This window comes from Tachyglossus aculeatus, chromosome 11 (assembly GCF_015852505.1).
Source record: "Tachyglossus aculeatus isolate mTacAcu1 chromosome 11, mTacAcu1.pri, whole genome shotgun sequence".
NCBI lineage: Eukaryota > Metazoa > Chordata > Mammalia > Monotremata > Tachyglossidae > Tachyglossus > Tachyglossus aculeatus.
This window is the reverse complement of record NC_052076.1, coordinates 22,982,283-23,001,091: the sequence shown is the minus strand read 5'-3', so window position 1 is coordinate 23,001,091 and position 18,809 is coordinate 22,982,283. Positions and strand designations below refer to the sequence as shown.

The 18,809-nt window shown below is 49.3% G+C and overlaps 1 protein-coding gene across 1 annotated transcript in view; it reads right to left on the bottom strand.

Moving 5' to 3' along the window:
- The window catches only part of TANC2 (tetratricopeptide repeat, ankyrin repeat and coiled-coil containing 2), a 375,104-nt gene that overhangs the window by 20,439 nt on the left and 335,856 nt on the right, over positions 1-18,809 (bottom strand). Inside the window, 6 exon segments of the mRNA XM_038753578.1 lie at positions 989-1,225; positions 3,479-3,601; positions 8,358-8,466; positions 10,842-11,449; positions 13,990-14,156; positions 17,617-17,848. Coding sequence (XP_038609506.1) covers positions 989-1,225; positions 3,479-3,601; positions 8,358-8,466; positions 10,842-11,449; positions 13,990-14,156; positions 17,617-17,848 — 1,476 coding nt within the window.

Genomic DNA, 18,809 nt, shown 5'->3' with positions numbered 1-18,809 from the left:
CTACCTCACCAACTGCTGTTTCTTCCAGACTCAAATTTGATAAACTCTGACTTTGTCTGCACCATGTTAAAAAGAGTCCCTGAAACCCCCAGAGAAAGAATATTCCACAGCTCCCATTTCCAGGTTCTTCAAAACAAGGAAAGTGCCTTATAACCCGAGTCGAGCATTCAACTGGGAGGGCAGGTAGCCACTTTTTGATCAGGGCCAGTGAGAAAGGGGAGGACTGCGAGAACTGGGGAGCAGGGAGGCCAGGGGTGGGCAGGGAGGGCGGACTCCCACCCAAATGTGATTAAGGACCCCTACAGCTGAGATTAATTGACTGGGGCAGCCTGGGAGTGAATTTCAGCAAATTTAGCTTGTCAAAGTGGCCTGAGCAGAGCAGTTCTCCTCAGGGGTCTCCACCATGCTTTCTAGGTCTGTCTCAGCCTGGAAGCGACCCAAAGCACGTGAAAGTAAGTGACGTGAAGGCTGGAGGCTCAGAGATGAGGAATCCAACCCCAGCCCTACCCACTGGATTGACTTCTCATTCGAACTCATCCCTTCGCAGCCTGAAAACAGGGCCAAGATCCCTCAGGGCGTCCGAGCTAGGTCTCCAGGACCCCGTCTCCAACCAGATGCACTGGGAGGCGGCCACCAAATGGTCACCTGTCCTAGTTTGGCCTGAGCCCGGGGGCCTGGAAATCCCCAAATACGCTCAATGCTCCCGCTCCTTCCATTCCAGGCTCAGGCCTGGCTGTCCCTGAGAGGACTGGCTCCGTCCTCATGGGACCTGCAGGCTGGGGGCCGGACAGGGATCTAAGAGCAATGGGTCCAGGATGTGGCTGGACTTCGACAGCTTTACTCCAGGCCATTGCCACAGCAGCCAGAGAAGGTAGCATCCAGGGACAGAGCATATGTCTTCCCTGACGGCCGTCTGGCTACATGATTCTCTGCCCTTCCAAGGGGAGGATGAAGGAGTCGGGCCCCAGGCCAGCCCCCGCCCTGTTACCTTGGCCCGCTTCTTGCACAGCAGCACGACGATGCTCAGGTAGCCGGCCGCGGCGGCATACCCAAGTGGAGTCAGGCCGCTCTCCGAAGTGGCGTCCACATTGGCTCCAAACTCCAGCAGCAGAGCGACCATCTCTGTATAACCCAGGTGCGACTGAACACACAGGATCGGGGCATTGTTTAGAACTTCTGTCCGGTAATTAATGTTGGCCCCTCCTAAGATCAGCAGTCGGCTGACCTACAAGCCAAAGAGCACAAGGAACTGTGAGCCAGCAGCCAGTCACATGCCCCCGGGGGCTCTGGCGGCTTTCCGGGGATCTGGGCCCCAGGTCTTGTCACATCGGGCCAAGCCCAGCATGTACCTTATGTGTGACCTTGGGCAGTCATTTTTCTTCTATGTGCCTCAGTTTCCTCAACTGTAAATGGGGATTCAATACCTGTTCTCCTTCCTACTTAGACTGTGAGCCTCATGCAGGACTGGGACTGTGTCTGACTTAACCTGTACCTACCCCAGTGCTTAGAACAGTGTTTGAAACACAGGAAGTGCTTAACAAATACCATTAAAAAAAAGAAAACAGAACAAAACCCTTCCCTCCCATCACCCTTTTTTAACTTGGTTGTGGCTGAAGAGAGCAAGGCCTAGATTCTTCCTTCTTCACTTGCAGCCAAAACAGAACCTCAGATTACATTTGCTAAACACAAAGCCATCCTACCTGAGGAAGGCCAACTTCAAACTGCAGAAGGCAGACATGCTACACGGGGCTTACTTAGACTGTGAGCCTCAGTGGGGCAGGGACTGTGTCCAACCTAACTAACTTGCATCTACCCCAGCGCTTAGAACAGTGTCTGACATATAGTAAGTGCTTAACAGACACCATAAATAAAAGGTGATAATAGCAGTAACAACAACAATACTAATCATTGTGATGCTTGTTACCTGCTTAGCAAGCACTTTACTGAGTGCTAGGGTAAATATAAGAGAACTAAGGTAGGAAACAGGCTCTGTCCCACATGGGGCGGGATGAGGATGAAGATGAGGAAACTGAGGCACAAGGAAATTAAGTGACTTTACCAAGGTCATACAGCAGGCAAGGGGTAGAGCCAGGATTAAAACTCAAATCCTCTGATTTCCAGGCCCATGTTCTTTCCAGCAGGGCATGCTTTTTTGCTGCTTTACTGAGAGACCCAGCAATAATAATAATGATAACTGTGGTATTGGTTAAGTACTTACTGTGTGCCAGGCACTGTACTAAGTGCTGAGAGGGGACTATAAGCAAATCATGTTGGATGCAATCTCTTTTCCACATTGGGCTCACAGTCTTAATCCCCATTTTACAGAAGAAGTAACTGAGGTATAGGAAGTGAACTGACTTGCCTAAGGTCACACTTCAGATGTGCGGCAGAGCCGTGATTAACACCCAGCTCCTCTAACTCCCAGGTCTGTGCTCTATTCACCAGGCTATGCTGCTTCTCTTACTGCCAGACAGCTGACTACCCATGGTATCCAGTCTCATCCTTGTCACTGAGGGGACAACCAGGAAGGGGAATGCCTAGTCCGGGACTTCGAGGCTAACAGGGTACAGGACACATAATAATAACAATAAGGGCATTTATTAAGCACTTACTATGTGCAAAGCACTGTTCTAAGCACTGGGGAGGATACAAGGTGATCAGGTTATCCCACGGGGAGGCTCACAGTCTTAATCCCCATTTTACAGATGAGGTAACTGAGGCACAGAGAAGTGACTTGTCCAAATAATAATAATAGTGATAATGGCATTTATTAAGTGCTTACTATGTGCAAAGCACTGTTCTAAGCGCTGGGGAGGTTACAAGGCGATCAGGTTGTCCTACGGGGGGCTCACAGTCTTAGTGCCCATTTTACAGATGAGGTAACTGAGGCCCAGAGCAGTTAAGTGACTTGCCCAAAGTCACACAGCTGACAAGTGGCGGAGCTGGGATTTGAACCCATGACCTCTGACTCCAAAGCCCGGGCTCTTTCCACTGAGCCACGCTGCTCCTCTGCAGGCAAGTGGAAAAAGAAGCAGCATGGCCTAGTAGAAACAGCACGGGCCTGGGAATCAAAGGAGCTGGCTTCTAATCACGGTTTTGCCACTTGCTTGCTGTGTTACTCTGGGTAAGTCACTTCACTCTCAGTTTTCTCATGTGTAAAATGGGGACTCAATACCTCTCTTCTCTCTCACTTAGACTGTGAGCCCCATGTTGGGCAAGGACTGTGTCCAATGTGATTAACTTCTATCTATCCCAGCAGCAACAGCATGTGAAAAGTTGGGGTCTCATCGCACAGCCTTGAAGCCTTCATCACACAGACTATCAAGCAATGGCTAGATGCTTAAGAGACGGCTGCCCAAAGGCTAGGGCTACTGAACTGATGCCCGGGGGTGAGAGGAACAGAGTTCAGACCGAGGTGTCCTGGGAGGTTACCAGGGCAGGATGTATGGGGAGGGAAGGGCTAAGTTCCTTGGGTTACCTTTATGTTGGGGGTGTAGAGATTCCGTAACGATGCAAGTGCCATGGAAAGCCCTTCGGTGCTGTAGGAGATCCAGAGACCTTGGAGGATGGAGGATGACACCCCGACTTTTTTGCTCAGACCCTGCGTGAGAAAGGTAGGTTTAGCCAACAGATGTCGGGACACGCACTCGGTGACGCACACCCCTGCTCTTTGTTCAGTGGGGTTAGTGATCACAGCCCCCCTGCCCACCCCCACACCTTAAGGCAAGCAGGAGCTGGGCCTGGCTGACGGCTCCCAGGACTGGGGGCTAGGCTGGACCGGATAAAAGCTGACCTAGCTGGATTTAGCTCAGACTTGAGCTGGGCAGGGTCAGGCAGGGTTGGGTCCTGGAAATCTGGCCCCACGGGGCCCCATGGTAGTGACCAAACATTGCCTGGCCCATAGAGCGATAGATGGAAGCCGGGGGTGAAATTCATCCCTTGAGATTGTTTTTGAAGAGAGCTGACACCTGTCTGTTCTGGTTTATTTAGGTACTGTCTACCCTTGGAGGCGGGGGACTGTCCCAGATGACCTCTCGAGGTCTCATCCAGACTTGGGTGCAAGAATCATCTTGCATTTGTTTTCCTTCATTAAAACTTCTGGGCATCTAAGACCAAGTATACACAAGTGCTATCAGAAAGTCAGACAATAACTCTCCCCGGCTTCAAAGCCTTATTGAGGGCATATCTCCTCCAAGAGGCTTTCCCTGACTAAACCCTCCTTTTCTCTTCTCCCACTCCCTTCTGCGTCACCCTGACTTGTTCCCTTTATTCATTCTCCCTCCCAGCCCCACAGCACTTATGTACGTATCTGTAATTTATTTATTTTTATTAATATCTGGCTCCGCTTCTAGATTGTACACTCCCTGGGGGTAATGAATGTGTCATATATTGTTCTATTGTACTCTCCCAAGCACTTGGTACAATGCTCTGCACACAGTAAGTGCTCAATAAATATGACTTACTGACTTGGGGCTCATTTCTAGTCAAGCCTTTATTTGTCCGAGCTTGGTAGGCACTAATGACTCACCTACTAATGACTACTCCAGTCATGCCACTTCTGGGGGTTTTAGCCAGTCAAATGAATTGAACATGTTATCTTTCTGCTACCTTAGTGTCCTCACCCCTGCCCACATCATCTTTCACTAATGATGTCCCTTGCGATAGAAAAAATCAAAGTAGCACGAGCCATCCACCAGTCCCTTTACACCAGACTTATGGGGGGCTCCCATCCACTCCTGCCCCAGTCTGGGAAGAGCCAGGGGGCTCCCAGCCACCCCTCCTTCAGTCCAGGAAGGAGCTGGGGACTCCCATCCACCCTTGCTTCAGCCCTGGAAGCACTTGATTCCTTGATACTTGATTTCTCCCCCTTTTAGACTGTGAGCCCACTGTTGGGTAGGGCCTGTCTCTATATGTTGCCAGCTTGGACCTCCCAAGCGCTTAGTACAGTGCTCTGCATACAGTAAGCGCTCAATAAATACGATTGATTGATTGATTGATTGGGGACTATAGTAACCACAACTATGACTTCTTTGGTTTGAGCTGTGAGGAACCTGGAATCTTGCTGTTTCTTTCTGTCTCATTGTCTTTATCTTCTGAATTTTTGTTACCTTTTTGCTGACAACCTCTCACTCCCTCCTTTGGGGGTAAGCTCTTTAGGGGCCATGGACTTCATCTAACCTCATCCATGAATTCCTTTCCCAGCTCTTAGTACAGAGCTTTGTATCTGGTAAGCCCTTGGTAAACACTACAACTACTACTATCACTAGAAGCAGCGTGGCTCAGTGGAAAGAGCATGGGCTTGGGAGTCAGAGGTCATGCGTTCTAATCCCGGCTCTGCTGCTTGTCAGCTGTGTGACTTTGGGCAAGTCACTTCACTTCTCTGTGCCTCCGTTACCTCATCTGTAAAATGGGGATTAAGACTGTGGGCCCCACGTGGAACAATCTGATTAGTGTGTATCCCCCCGGTGCTTAGAACAGTGCTTGGCACATAGTAAGCACTTAAAACACATCATCATTACTATTACTATCAATGGTATTTATTGAGTCCTTACTGTGTGCAGAGCACTGTACTAAGTGCTTGGGAGAGTACAATACAACACAATACAATTCTTCTAGACTGTGACCCCACTGTGGGCAGGGATTGCTTCTGTTGCTGAATTGTGCTTCCCAAGTGCTTAATACAGTGCTCTGCACACAGTAAGTATTCAATAAATATGACTGAATGAGTACAACAGAGTTGGTAGATACATTCCCAGTCCACGACAAGCTTGCAGTCTACAGTCTACTACTACTTCCAGCCACCTCTTTTTCTCCCAAGTTTTACAAGTTGTAGGCAGACCAGAGGAGCCCGAGATAGAAGGTTCAACAGAAAAGAAACTTAGCTATCTGTTCAGTCTTGAAAGCCATTTTCATTGGGCTTATGAGCAGGACTTTAGACTTCCTTGTGGGCAGGGAATGTGTCTTACCAACTGTTGTACTGTACTATATGTACTATATGTATATATGGTTGTACATATTTATTACTCTATTTATTTATTTATTTATTTATTTATTTATTTTACTTGTACATTTCTATCCTATTTATTTTATTTTGTTGGTATGTTTGGTTCTGTTCTCTGTCTCCCCCTTTTAGACTGTGAGCCCACTGTTGGGTAGGGACTGTCTCTATGTGTTGCCAATTTGTACTTCCCAAGCGCTTAGTACAGTGCTCTGCACATAGTAAGCGCTCAATAAATACGATTGATTGATTGATTGATTGATTGTACTCTCTCAAGCGCTTTGTACAGTGCTCTTCACACAGTAAGCACTCAATAAATATGACTGATTTATCTTTCCAAGCTTCTGGGAGCTCTGGAAATGTCCCCTTTCAGGTCAGAGGCAGAGAGAGAAAACTGTCAGGCAGCAGAGGGCACTCTCTGCCTGTCTGGGATCTACAATCTGTTTTTTCCTCTTTTTCATGGTCAGAGCTGAGGAGTTAGATCTTAATTCCCTGCCACAATTCAGTCCTCGTCCATAGAAGATTAAACTGGTCTGATGATAGCAGTAATTTGCATGTTTCCATGGGCCTGCTGCACTGTGGTAACTCAGCAGGCCCCCAGGAGCTTCCCCTAGGTAGTCCAGCCACTGGGACCAAGTTCCAGGAATCTCCAGGCCCAGTTCCTCTCTCCCCATCTCTCTGTCCTGGTCCCTGTCCACTCCCAGACAGGTTGACTAGGAACGAAACCAGCCACGTTTGGGCCCGGGGGGTATCAGGAGGCAGAAAACACCAGACCTTAAACCACTTTACTACCCAACAGCAATATCAAGTTGGTTCTTCTTAACATTCTAGAAATGGGTGTCTCTTTCCTAATTCTCCAGTGAGAAAAATGAAAGATGAACTGCCTGCAGTTTTGGTAATTTTTTGCCACTCTTCAGTCCCAGGACGAGGGCAAGAGGAAGGGAGGCTGGGAGAAACAGCCGCAGAAGGGAGGGAGAAAAGGAAGGAAAATCATTTCTACTAGTCTGTATCTGTTATTTATTTATTATTTATTTGTTCATATTAATGTCTGTCTCCCCCTCTGGACTGTAAGCTTGTCGTGGGCAAGAAATGTGTCTGTTTATTGTTATAGTGTACTCTTCCAAGTGCTTAGTACAGTGCTTTGCCCACAGTAAGTACTTAATAAATACAACTGAATGAATGAACGACTGAATGAACGTCAATAAATTGCCTCTCACCTAGGCTGGTTTTCAGGTGTCTTCTGCTCTCAGGGGTTTGGGAGTGCTGTTAAATCATTTTTTGGCTCTTCACCTAAGTTTTATCATGTTGTTCCTTTCTCAAAACAAGGATCCCCTGGTTCCGACCACTCTGAATAAGGCCTGACCCTCTCTGTTACCCTTCCAGGCCCTAATCAACCCTGGAGGGAGGCCAGAGCCCTGGCTTGTTGCCAGACCATTGTGGAGAAGCCCCCTTTGGTCACTGCTGGATCCGGTTGGAACACTGTAGTTTCTGGGGGGGATTTACCATCCCTGGTGGGGGGGGAGGGGGGCACTCGTCACACTTGCAGAGGAGGGGTAGGCCTTTCCTGTCAGAGAGAGTTGACAAAATGGATACCGCTACTGCTGTTGCAGGTGGGGAGGGGATGTTGGCTCTGGCTTCCTACAGCACATCTGTCCCCTGGACCCAGGAGCTTAGCGCCTGGCAGGTGGATGACTCCTGCATTCAAATGACCCCTTGTTCGCCCACAAAGAGAAAAGTGAAACCAGCAACCCTGGGAGACTGTCTTCCAGCCGACAAAATCCAAAGTGGTTGTCTGAGGAGAACCCATGCTCCCTATTGCCGGAGCGACACCTGCTGCTTCTAAATCCTAGGCAACCTCTTGGTCCTGCTCACCCTGCTGCCCGGACAGTGAGGTTGGCAGAACCCCTACAACGGGCACCGGGGACATCTCCTGAAACCAGGGCGGCTCCAAGACCACAGGCCAGGCTGGCCGATGGCTGATTCTTTCCTTTTCTGGGGACCTCAGAAGAGTTTTAGAATCTTATGGATATTTGAAACTGGAAGAGAGTGAAATGGTCTCCATTTTGTGCACTGAAAATCAGCAAAAAGGGATCAAATGTGAGCAGGAATGACCACCCTGTCTTAATTGGGTGGAGAGGAATGTTTCACTCCCTTGGCTAGAGCAGGTGGGTGTCGGCGACAGGTTTGAGGTGGTGGAGGGAAGTGCAGGGGGTCCAGGCTGAGAGGCCTGAGGGTGGAGTGTCCCCCCAGAGGCAATGGGGGGAGGAGGGTCTTGGAGTGTCCCCCCAGAGGCAATGGGGGTGGGGGGAGGGTCTGTCAATCAGGCCCTAGGGTCCGTGTCCTCCCTTAACTTCCTTACCTTAAAGATGTGCGCTTTGAGGATGTGGTGTCCAAGCTCAATGGTCTGCTGTCGGTTGAGCTTGCCCTCTTGGCGGGAAAACCAGAAGGCAAGTAACGTGTGGCCACTCCTGGAAGGGGAGAGACACGGAAAGGAACGGATTCAGCCAGCTCGGAGTGGTCTTTGTAACGCTCTCTGGCACCACTTGCAGGGAGGTCTGGGCCAGACCCTCTCAGGACTCGGTCACTGGCATGGCAGCCCGTAGCCACAGGCTGCGGATGCAAACACAGGATCTTCTACTTCCTTCTTTTTTAACCCTGAAAGTCCTAGGACATGCACCAGGGCAAACGAAGATAGTTTATGGCTTCCTCCTCCTGATATCAAAGCCTCTTACCTTCTAACTGTGGGAGTCCCTCGGGGCTCAGTTCTGGATATCCCACTGATTCTTCAAAATTAACATATCCAAAAACACCTTCTATTCTTCCCACCCAACCCCTGTCCTCCCATCTTTCCCATCACTGGAGACAACACAATGTTATTACCATGTAATCTTGGCATTATCCTTGACTCATCTCTCTCATTCAACCTTTAGATTCATTGTCACCACATCCTGTTGGTTCTACCTGCCCATCATCACTAAAATCTGTCCTTTTCCCTCCATTAAAACTGCTACTTCATTGATTCAAATACTTATATCCTGCCTCAAGTACTGCAATAGCCTCCTCAATGACCTCCCTGCCTCCTATCTCTCCCCTCCCAGACCATACTGCACTGTTGCCTAGATCATTTTTCTAGATGAACATTCAGTCCACAACTCTCCACTCCACAAGAACGTTCAGTGGTTGCCCATCCATCTCCGCATCAAACGGAAACTCCTTATCACCATCTATAAAGCACTCAATCGTCTCTCCCGATCCTGCCTTACCTTGCTGAATTCCTTCTACAACCCAGGCCACACACTTTGCTCCTCTAACACCTCCCTACTCATCGTACCTCAATATCATCGACCTCACCACTGACCCTCTTGCCCTCACCCTCCCTCTGGCCTGGAACTCCCTCCCCTTTCTTAGACGATAGACCACCACTCCCTCCATCTTCAAAGTTTCATTAAAATCACATCTCCAAGTGGCCTTTCCTGAATAAGCCTTCATATCTCCTACTCCCCCTCCCTTCTGCATTAGATACTTGGGATTTGTCCCCTTTAAGCACTTGATATTCACTCCATCCTCAGACCCATAGCACCTATGTACATATCTGCAATATATTTTAACATTGCTCCCCCCCAATCTAGACTGAAAGCTCCTTGTGGGCAGGGAACATGTCTACCAACTCTGCTGCACTGTACTCTCCCAAACACTTAGTATGGTGTTCTGTACATAGCACTCAATAAATACTATTGATTGATTGATTGACTGATTGAATGAACACATACCCACCCCCAGGGAGCCCATTTCTTTCCTGAAGTCGCTTCTAGAGGAAACAGACCAGCTTTCTTTGATGTCTCCCTGCTGGGATGGGTAATAAGTCCCAGGGAAGTAACAGCAATTTCTGCTTAATGATAATAATAATAATAATAATGATAATAATAATAATAAAGAAGAAGTGTGGCTCAGTGGAAAGAGCCCGGGCTTTGGAGTCAGTGGTCATGGGTTCAAATCCTGGCTCTGCCAATTGTCAACTGTGTGACTTTGGGCAAGCCACTTAACTTCTCTGTGCCTCAGTTCCCTCATCTGTAAAATGGGGATTGACTGTGAGCCCCCTGTGGAACAATCTGATCACCTTGTAACCTTCCCATCGCTTAGAACAGTGCTTTGCACGTGGTTAGTGCTTAATAAATGCCATTATTATTATTATTATTATAGCAACAATAATGGCAATTGTGGTATTTGCTAAGTGCTTACTAGGTTCCAAGCATGTTACTAAGTGCTAGTGTAGGTAATTGATGGCATTTATTGAGTGCCTACTGTTTGCACAGCACTGAACTATATGCTTGGGAGTTGGTAGACACATTCCCTGCCCACAATGCTCTTACAATCTAGAAGACAAGATATTCAGGTTGGACACAGTCCCTGTCCCTATCAGGTGAGCAGAGGATAGGTATTTAATCCCCATTTTATAAAAGAGGAAAGTGAGGCTCAGAGAAGTGAAACGACTTGCCCCAAGTCACAAGCTGGTAATAATAATAATAATACTAGTATTTGTTAAGCGCTTATTATGTGCCAGACACTATACTAAGCGCTGTGATGGTGAGCAGCAAAGCCGGGATTAGAACCCAGACCTCCTGACTCTGTGTCTGCACTTTTTTCCCAAGGCTGTGCTCAATTTGGTTGCCCTGGCATTATGCTGAGCAGGCAGGCCGCGGATGCCCGGGGCAGGAGGGCAGGATTGCCACCCGATGGCTTGGTTACGGGTCGTGTTCGGCCGGACCAGAGCCGCCCAGCGAGGCCAAGATGAGGAGCGGGAGCAGCGGGGCCGGGGCCGGTTCCTCGTCCTTCGGCCGCTTACCTGGGGTCACACAGAAACTTGGTCTTTTCCCCTTCCTCCCTCCAGACGAGCCACTCCCGGAAAGACGGGTGCACGAACATGCGCGTCATGTCCCTGCGCTTGATGAGGAACATGGAAAGGTTCTCCATCCTCTGCTGGAAGTCCTCCCATTCCAGGGTGCCTGTGAGGCTGCCCGCGTTGATGGCCTGGAAGATGTGCTCGTCTGTCAGGGGGTGCAGCGAGGCCACCGCCACGTTAAGGAGCGGCATCACCCGGTCGAAGGAAGACTGGGTGGGGAACTTCATATTGCACTGTAAGAGGTACACTTCCGAGAGGGACACGGGGACCACTTTGTAGCTAGAACTCTTCAGGACCAGGTAACCCTTCTCTATGAGGTCAAAGGTCAGTTTCAGGTACAGGTAGGACCCTTGGCTGAGGGTCTTGAGATGAGAACTGAGTTTGCCAAAGGTGGTGTTGTCCATTTTGCCGTTGAGGGAGATGTTGTTCTGGATCTCTGAGCTGCTGTGTATCCGGTGAAGGATGTAAGCCTGGAGGTCCTGGTCGATGGCTTCGTTCTCTTCCAGTCGGTCCAGGAAGATCCTATGGAAAGGCAGCAACTTGGTAATCTCCTACAACAGAGAGACAGCTTATTACAAAAAGAACTTCAGAAACTTCCCCTCAGTTCCGGCTGCCCCCCGCAGATGCCAAGAGGTCCCCGCCACGGACCTGTTTCCTGCCTCGGTCTTGGAGTTGCCCCCAACTCATGCCTGAGACCCAGAAAGAACCGGCTAGTGGAGGTCTGGAGGATGGTGGAGGCCAGGGGGAGATAGGAGATAAAGCCACCTCTAATGGGCTCTTTCTACCCCAGGCTAGGAGAATTGTGGAACAATATCCTGGCCAAAACTGCAGCCTGACTTAATTGCCCGACGACCAGGCCAGTGTTTTCAAACTCCATGCAGGTGAAGGAGAGGCTGGTGAAACCCATGGCTTCTCGGGTGCCTGTAGATCTCCATTAAAGAAGCTACAAATGTTGCTTGGGGCTCGGCTTAGAGAACAGGTGGCCAATATTGTGACTTGGCTATTGGGGCAGTCCTCTGGTTGAATCGGAGAGAGAAAGCGCATCCTGGCTTTTCCCAGGAAGGCCCGGGGGTTCTTTGGTGACCACCCAGCAGTAGCCAACCATGGAGCCGCCCTGTCCTTGACGGGGTCCAGCCCGGTCAGGTCTTGGGGTTTGCCTTGCCAGAGCCCTGGACAGCGGAAGGGACTTTCTTAACTGTAGGTGGGCAAGGAGCCAGGTTGTATTGATTCATTCAACTGCATTTATTGAGCGCTTACTGTGTGCAGAGCACTGTACTAAGCACTTAATGCTTAAAACTAAGTAAAGTACTTTGTGCTTATATAGCTCTTCCCTGGGAGACCCCCTCATCCCCAACTTCCGCCCCTGATCTTTTGTGTTTTTTATTTCCACAAGCCCAGAGGCCGGAGGGTGGGTGGGTGAGGCAGAAGGCCAGGGAGTGGAAATTTCTTAATGCTGCTGAGGGCCAGCTGGACCTCCAGGGACCCAGCGCCTCCTTCAGTCTTTAACAGGTCAAATAGATTGGGGGGGGGGGGAGGGGGGGCTGGAGAGAGAGAGAGAGAGAGAGAGAGAGAGAGAGAGAGAGAGAGAGAGAGAGAGAGAGAGAGAGAGAGAGAGAGAGAGAGAGAGTGTGTGTGTGTTTATGTTTATGTGTGTTTTGTTTGGGAGGGGAGGCACGACATGCCCACTCCAGCTTCTGCTGGCCGGAGAGTCTGTTAATGAAGCCAGGGACAGGGCGGAAACTAGGGCAGGCCTGGAGGTCTGGACTGAAAACCGAGCTGGCCTGTGTCCCTTGCAAGATGACATAAGCTGGGGAACTCCAGACATAAGCCAGGAAAGCCACTAAAAACTCAGGGACTCACACAGGGCTTCTTCAAGTGGCAAGAGCACAGGACAGAGAGTCAGGAGACTGGGTTCTAATCCTGGCTCCGCAGCTTGCCCGCTGTGTGAACTTAGGCAAGTTGCTTAACGTCTCTGCACCTGTTTCCTCATATGTAAAATGGGGGTTAAATGCCCACTCCTCCTCCTGCTTAGATGGTGAGCCCCATGATGGATAGGGACTATGCAGTAGTGATCATAGTATTTATTAAGCACTTACTGTGTGCAGAGCACTGGACTAAGCAATGGAAAAGAATGCACAAGTGTTTAATCTGATTATCCTGTATTTACCCAGGACTCAGCCCACAGAAAGTGCTTAACAAATATTCCAATGATTACTACTACTTTTATTAACAGCCTGGCCTGAATGAGAGTCTTTTCAGTTGCCAACAGGTCAGCTAGTGGAGCTGCCCCAGGCCAGAGGGGAAGGTGGGCCAGACAGGAAACAGTGTGGCCTTGTGGCTAGAGCACGGGCCTGAGAATCAGAAGGACCTGGGTTCTAATCCCGGCTTCTCCACTTTGTCTGCTTTGTGACCATGGGCAAGTCATCTCACTTCTCTGGACCTCAGTCACCACACCTGTAAAATGGAGATTTTTACATGAGAATGTGAGCCTCATGTAGAGAAGCAGCGTGGCTCAGTGGAAAGAGCACGGGCTTGGGAGTCAAACATCATGGGTTCAAATCCCGGCTCTGCCACCTGTCCGATGTATGACCTTGGGCAAGCCACTTAACTTCTCTGTGCCTCAGTTACCTCATCTGTAAAACGGGGATTAAGACTGTGAGCCCCACGTAGGACAACCTGATCACCTTGTATTCCCCCCAGCTCTCAGAACAGTGCTTCGCACATAGTAAGCGCTTAATAAATACCATTATTATTATTATTACGTTGGGACCGCAACTGTGTCCAATCTGATTAGCTTATCTCTCCCAGTGCTTAGAACAGTGCTTGACACAGTGCATAATAAATACCATCATAATTATTATTATTGTTATTAGGAAGTCTCGGGGAATCATGAACTCAGCCCCCTACCTTCCAAAGATGAACATCAGAGCTCAGGCATATGCTAAGTGTGGAGAACCCTCAGGAGGAGGCAGTGTTTTGGGAGGGGTCTCCACGCACCTGGCCAAGGGAATGGGGCGGGAAGGTGAAGGAGCCCAGCCTGTCCGCCCACCCACTCGCCTGCCAGTCCATCCCGCTGTGGAGTTGCACCAACCTGTAAACTTGTCCTGACCGTCACGATCAGCTTGAGCCAAGACGGGAATTTCCCAATCATCTTACTCAAAAAGGACACTATCGTGTCCCCATAATCTGGCTTGTGAAACTCGGCTTCATTCAGTCCATCAATTAGGATGATGAAATCCTCATCTGGGATTTTCCTTTCTGAGATGGGAAGAAACAAACAAAACCGCTCAGCTTGAGGAACTGGAGGCCGGACAGGCATAATGCTGGCCGGATGCTTCTTGCCCAAGAAGAACAATATCAGGATAGGATAGGATTCTCATTTCCTCTCATTCTCTCTCTCACATTCTCATTCTCTCTCTCTCTCTCTCTCTCACACACACACACACACACACACACTCTCTCTCTCTCTCTCCCTCTCACCAAACCAAATGGAAAGCATTCAATTACTAGTATACGGAATGGCCTATTTTGTGACCTCAGGCAAGCCACTTAATTTACCTGTGCCTCAGTGTCCTCATCTGTAAAATGGGGGTGGAATACCTGTTCTTCCTCTTCAGACTGTGATCCTCAAGTGGGACAAGAACTGTTTCTGACAAGTTTATGTTGTATCTGCCTCAGTGTTTTGCACAAAGCACTTATCAAATACAATTATTATTATTATTTTATTAAGCTTAATTCAACCTCATTTTCAACAAATTGCTGAACCACTCCTCTTAATTTACAAGAGTGGAAGAAGTTCAAATATTCCCATTTCCTGAACACCCAGGCTCAGAACCTCAGTATTTCCTGCCTAGCAAATTCTCAGTCATGAGAATTAACCTGTGAATTTGAAAGGTTATAATTGTCAGTGGATTAATCAAACGTAATTTCTCTTTCAGAAATGCAAAAAGCTAGAGAGCTGTTCTCTTCTCCCCAGGTAGACAAGCCCAAATCCTTATACATTAATGTACCCATTTATATTGAGGAAAGGAGCAACATTTCTAAACTTTCAGGGGTAGTTTAGAAGATGGCCTCAGGCCTAATTTGGAACCTCAAGATTTTTAAATGTTGACTAGTCTTACCTAATGGCTATCAATCAGTCAATCAATCAATCAATGGTATTTACTGAACTTTTATTGTGGGCACAGCATTGTATTAAGCACCTGGGAGAAGACAATAGAGTCAGCAGAACAGCAGTTTGAGCACTGACAGAGTTAGGGCCTGTTCAGAGAGGAAACATGAACACTGTAACAGAGAACCATTTCAAATAGATTTTCGGTTTGGTCATTGGAAACTTTGCTCTAAATTATGCTTCCCTCTTTCTCCAGGGGATGGTTGATTTTAGTAATCACTAAGGACGAATTAAATCATTCACTTCCCAATAAAATCAAATTCTCATATTTAGGGTCTCCCAAGAGATGATTTCTTATTCATCTTGTGAGTAAATTAAATGACGGACTGTATTCAAACCGGCACTCTCACAAATGTAATTGGTGCCTTAATTAGATTTATCTATTATTTGTAATTCCTGCCATTCCTCTGGAGATTCCTGAGTTTTGTAGGGATCACCGGCAAATGACTTTGGGGTGTCACTAAAAATCTCACTGTGGCTGTTTGCTCACTAGGTGAAAGAGGAAGCTGTGTTGGCAGAATCAACCCTGGGGTCCCTGCTGGCCATTCGGTGGGCTTTGAGGCTTTTGGGGGAGGGGGCCTGGGACTGTTGCCCTATGTACTTCTGTCTTGGCCAACGCTGGGCCCAAACAGAGCCCAGGAGGGTCAGGGAAGGACACGTGTACCTAAAAGCAGTAGAGGCAGGACCATGCAAGATCTAGGGAGGGCCCAGGAAAGAGGGGCGTTGGCGGGTGGGGATGGGAGGGCTTACCAGACTCTAGCACCACCCACCCACCAAAAATAGATAGGCCTTCTGTGGTGAACAGTGAGGGCGCTGACTCTTTGGGACTCTTACATTTCAAATAATTATTGCAAAATTTTCACCAAACAAATCTTTGTTCCCGGTTGACTGGTGAGATTTCAGCCCACAAGAAACTAAGATATACGGTATGGTCAACTGGAAGAACACAGGCCTGTTTGGGCAAGCCACAAGTTCTCTGAGTGTCTTGGTTTCCTCATCTCCAAAGTGGGGATGAAATACCTGTTCTCCCTCCCTCAGACTGTGAGCCCCGTGTGGGTCAGGGACTGTGTCCTATCTGCTTAGACTGTCATTACTTCAGTGCTTTCCTCTGAAGGAAATTACTGTCATTCATGTAGTACTTTCTCATTCCAAAATGATTAGAAAATATACTGCATCCTTTATTTCTCAGAGGTGATTGGCACTGGCTGGCATCAATTAGATTTCTGGGTCACAGCCTGACAGGCAGGGAGTCCAGGCCCTTGCTGTTTCTCACACACACACACACACACACACACACACACACACACACACACACACACACACACACACACACACACACCCCTCCCCCCCCCCCCCACCCCCAGACCACATCCAGGCTCAGGAGACGTCTAATCTATAACTTAACATTCCATCTTGAAACACCATTTCCTTAGAGATGACCATTTTTAAATCAGCCAGTTGGGGTCCAAGCCCAGCTCTGGCAAGAGCTTCCTGCCTCCAGTGTAACTCCGGCCGGCTGGCCTGTCGAAGACAAGCAGAATCCGCTCTGTCTCTGTGTGTGGGTCTCAGCCCGGGAGATGAGCTGACCGGCCGGGAGAGGGGACATATCTTGTGACGTGCCGGTTATATTTCTGGCCACCAGGCTCTACGCTTCATCTCATCGCCCTAAACAACTGGTCAACCACAAACCGAGCTCTGGAATTGGGCCACAGCCATGGCACTGGGAAGGTCACATATTTCCTAAAGGCCCCTACAGGGACAATGGTCCAAACCCTCTGGGGTCAACAGGGCTGCTCACTTTGCCCTTGAGCCCAGGCCAAATTGGCATCAGAGGAGAAGGCTGGGTGTGGCGGTATTTTCTGGAGTCTCAGAGGAGTCACTCTGGGACCACATCAAACATTCTGTTTTGTGGGGTGATAGGGTAGAAGGTGGGGGAGGGGTCCCGAAGCAGGAGACAGAGGTGGGGAGGACCGAAATGGGAGATGGAGGAGGGGGGTGGACCAAAGCGGATGAAGGATGTGGGACAGGAGGCTGTGGGACCTGAAGCAGGAGACGGAGAAGTAGGGTGGCTTAGTGGAAAGACCATGGGCCTGGGAGTTAGAGGACCTGGATTCTCAACCCGGGTCTGCCACTTATCTGCTGGGTGACCTTGGACAAGCCACTTAAACTTCTCTGTGCCTCAGTTTCCACATCTGTAAAATGGGGATTAAGATTTAGAGCCCCATGTGGAATGGGGACTGCGTCCATCCTGCTTACCTTGTATCTATCCCAGGGCTTAGAATAGTGATTGACACAGTGTAAGCGCTTAATAAATACTGTAATTATTATTAACTATTACGGAGGTGGGGGGAAACTGAAGTGGGAGACAGAGGTTGGGGAGACCCAAGCAGGAGATGGAGGTGGGACAGGGGGCTGTAGGACCAGAAGCAAGAGATGGAGGCGGGGAATTGAAGCAGGAGATGGAGGCCGGGGGGACCAGAGTGGGAGATGGAGGTGTCAGGGAAGGATGCGAGCGATGGGAGAGCCAGAACTCTGCCTCCCCCGTACCTTTGTGGAGGTTCTCCAGGGGCTCGAGGACCCCTCGGCGGAAGGAGGTGGTGGGGTCCTGCACACAGGAGCGCAGGCTGAGCGTGCTCTGCAGGTGGGGCTCCCGCAGCAGCTGCTCCCGGTAGGCGACGAGCTGCGGGGAGCGGCACAGCAGCGCGGCAACATTGTGGACGAACTCCGGCACCAGGCAGGTGTAGGCATTGTCCGCCTGGCAGTAGTGGTAGGCGACCACCTGGGGAAGGGGGAAGCATCGAGCATACACAGGACCGTCAGATACCCCGGTGGGGCAGAGCAGTGCGACCCAGTGAAAAGACCCTGAGTTCAAATCTCTGCTCCAACCTTTGACCCTTATTCATTCATTCATTCAATCGTATTAATTGAGCACTTACTGTGTGCAGAGCACTGTACTAAGCGCTTGGGAAGTACAAGTTGGCACCATATAGAGACGGTCCCTACCCAACAATGAGCTCACAGTCTAGAAGGGGGAGACAGACAACAAAACAAAACATATGGACAGGTGTCAAGTCATCAGAATAACTTATGTGACCCTTATGTGACTTAACTTGCCTCAGTTTCCTCACCTGTAAAACGGGGATTCTGTTCTTCCTCTTACTTAGATCGAGAGCTCCATTTGGGACTGGGACTGTGTTTAATTTGATTATACTGAATCTACCCCAGAGCTAAGTTCAGTGCTGGGCACACAGTAAGCACTTAACAAACACTACAATTATTTTTCTTATTTGGGGCCACTGGGGCACTGGCAGGCCAACTGTCAATCAATCAATCATCTAGTCAGTCACTGGTATCAGTCACTCCCATGTGTGGATGGTGACTCCAGCTATCTGATGGGCTTGAGGTTCCATCTTAAAGCCCCGGGGCAGGAACATGGGATTATTTGACTTTTTATTAACCCAGAAGCCTCAGGCCAGAGACAGATGCCCCAACCAGCTTCAAGGGGACAGGGATGCTCCTTGCTTAGACTTAGGCTGTGACCTGGGAAGAGGCTGAATGGACAGGACGTGTACCCGCAAAAAGAGGGTGCTGGGTTCCACCCCCCCCCCCCCCAACCCCGACAGAGGCTGCAAACTCAGGAAAAGGTGAGGGCCACCCACATGACAGTTTGATTCTCAAATCTTTAGGCTGACCCCTCCCCCTGATCAGCAAGCATGACAACTGAGCCAAAAATATGGGTT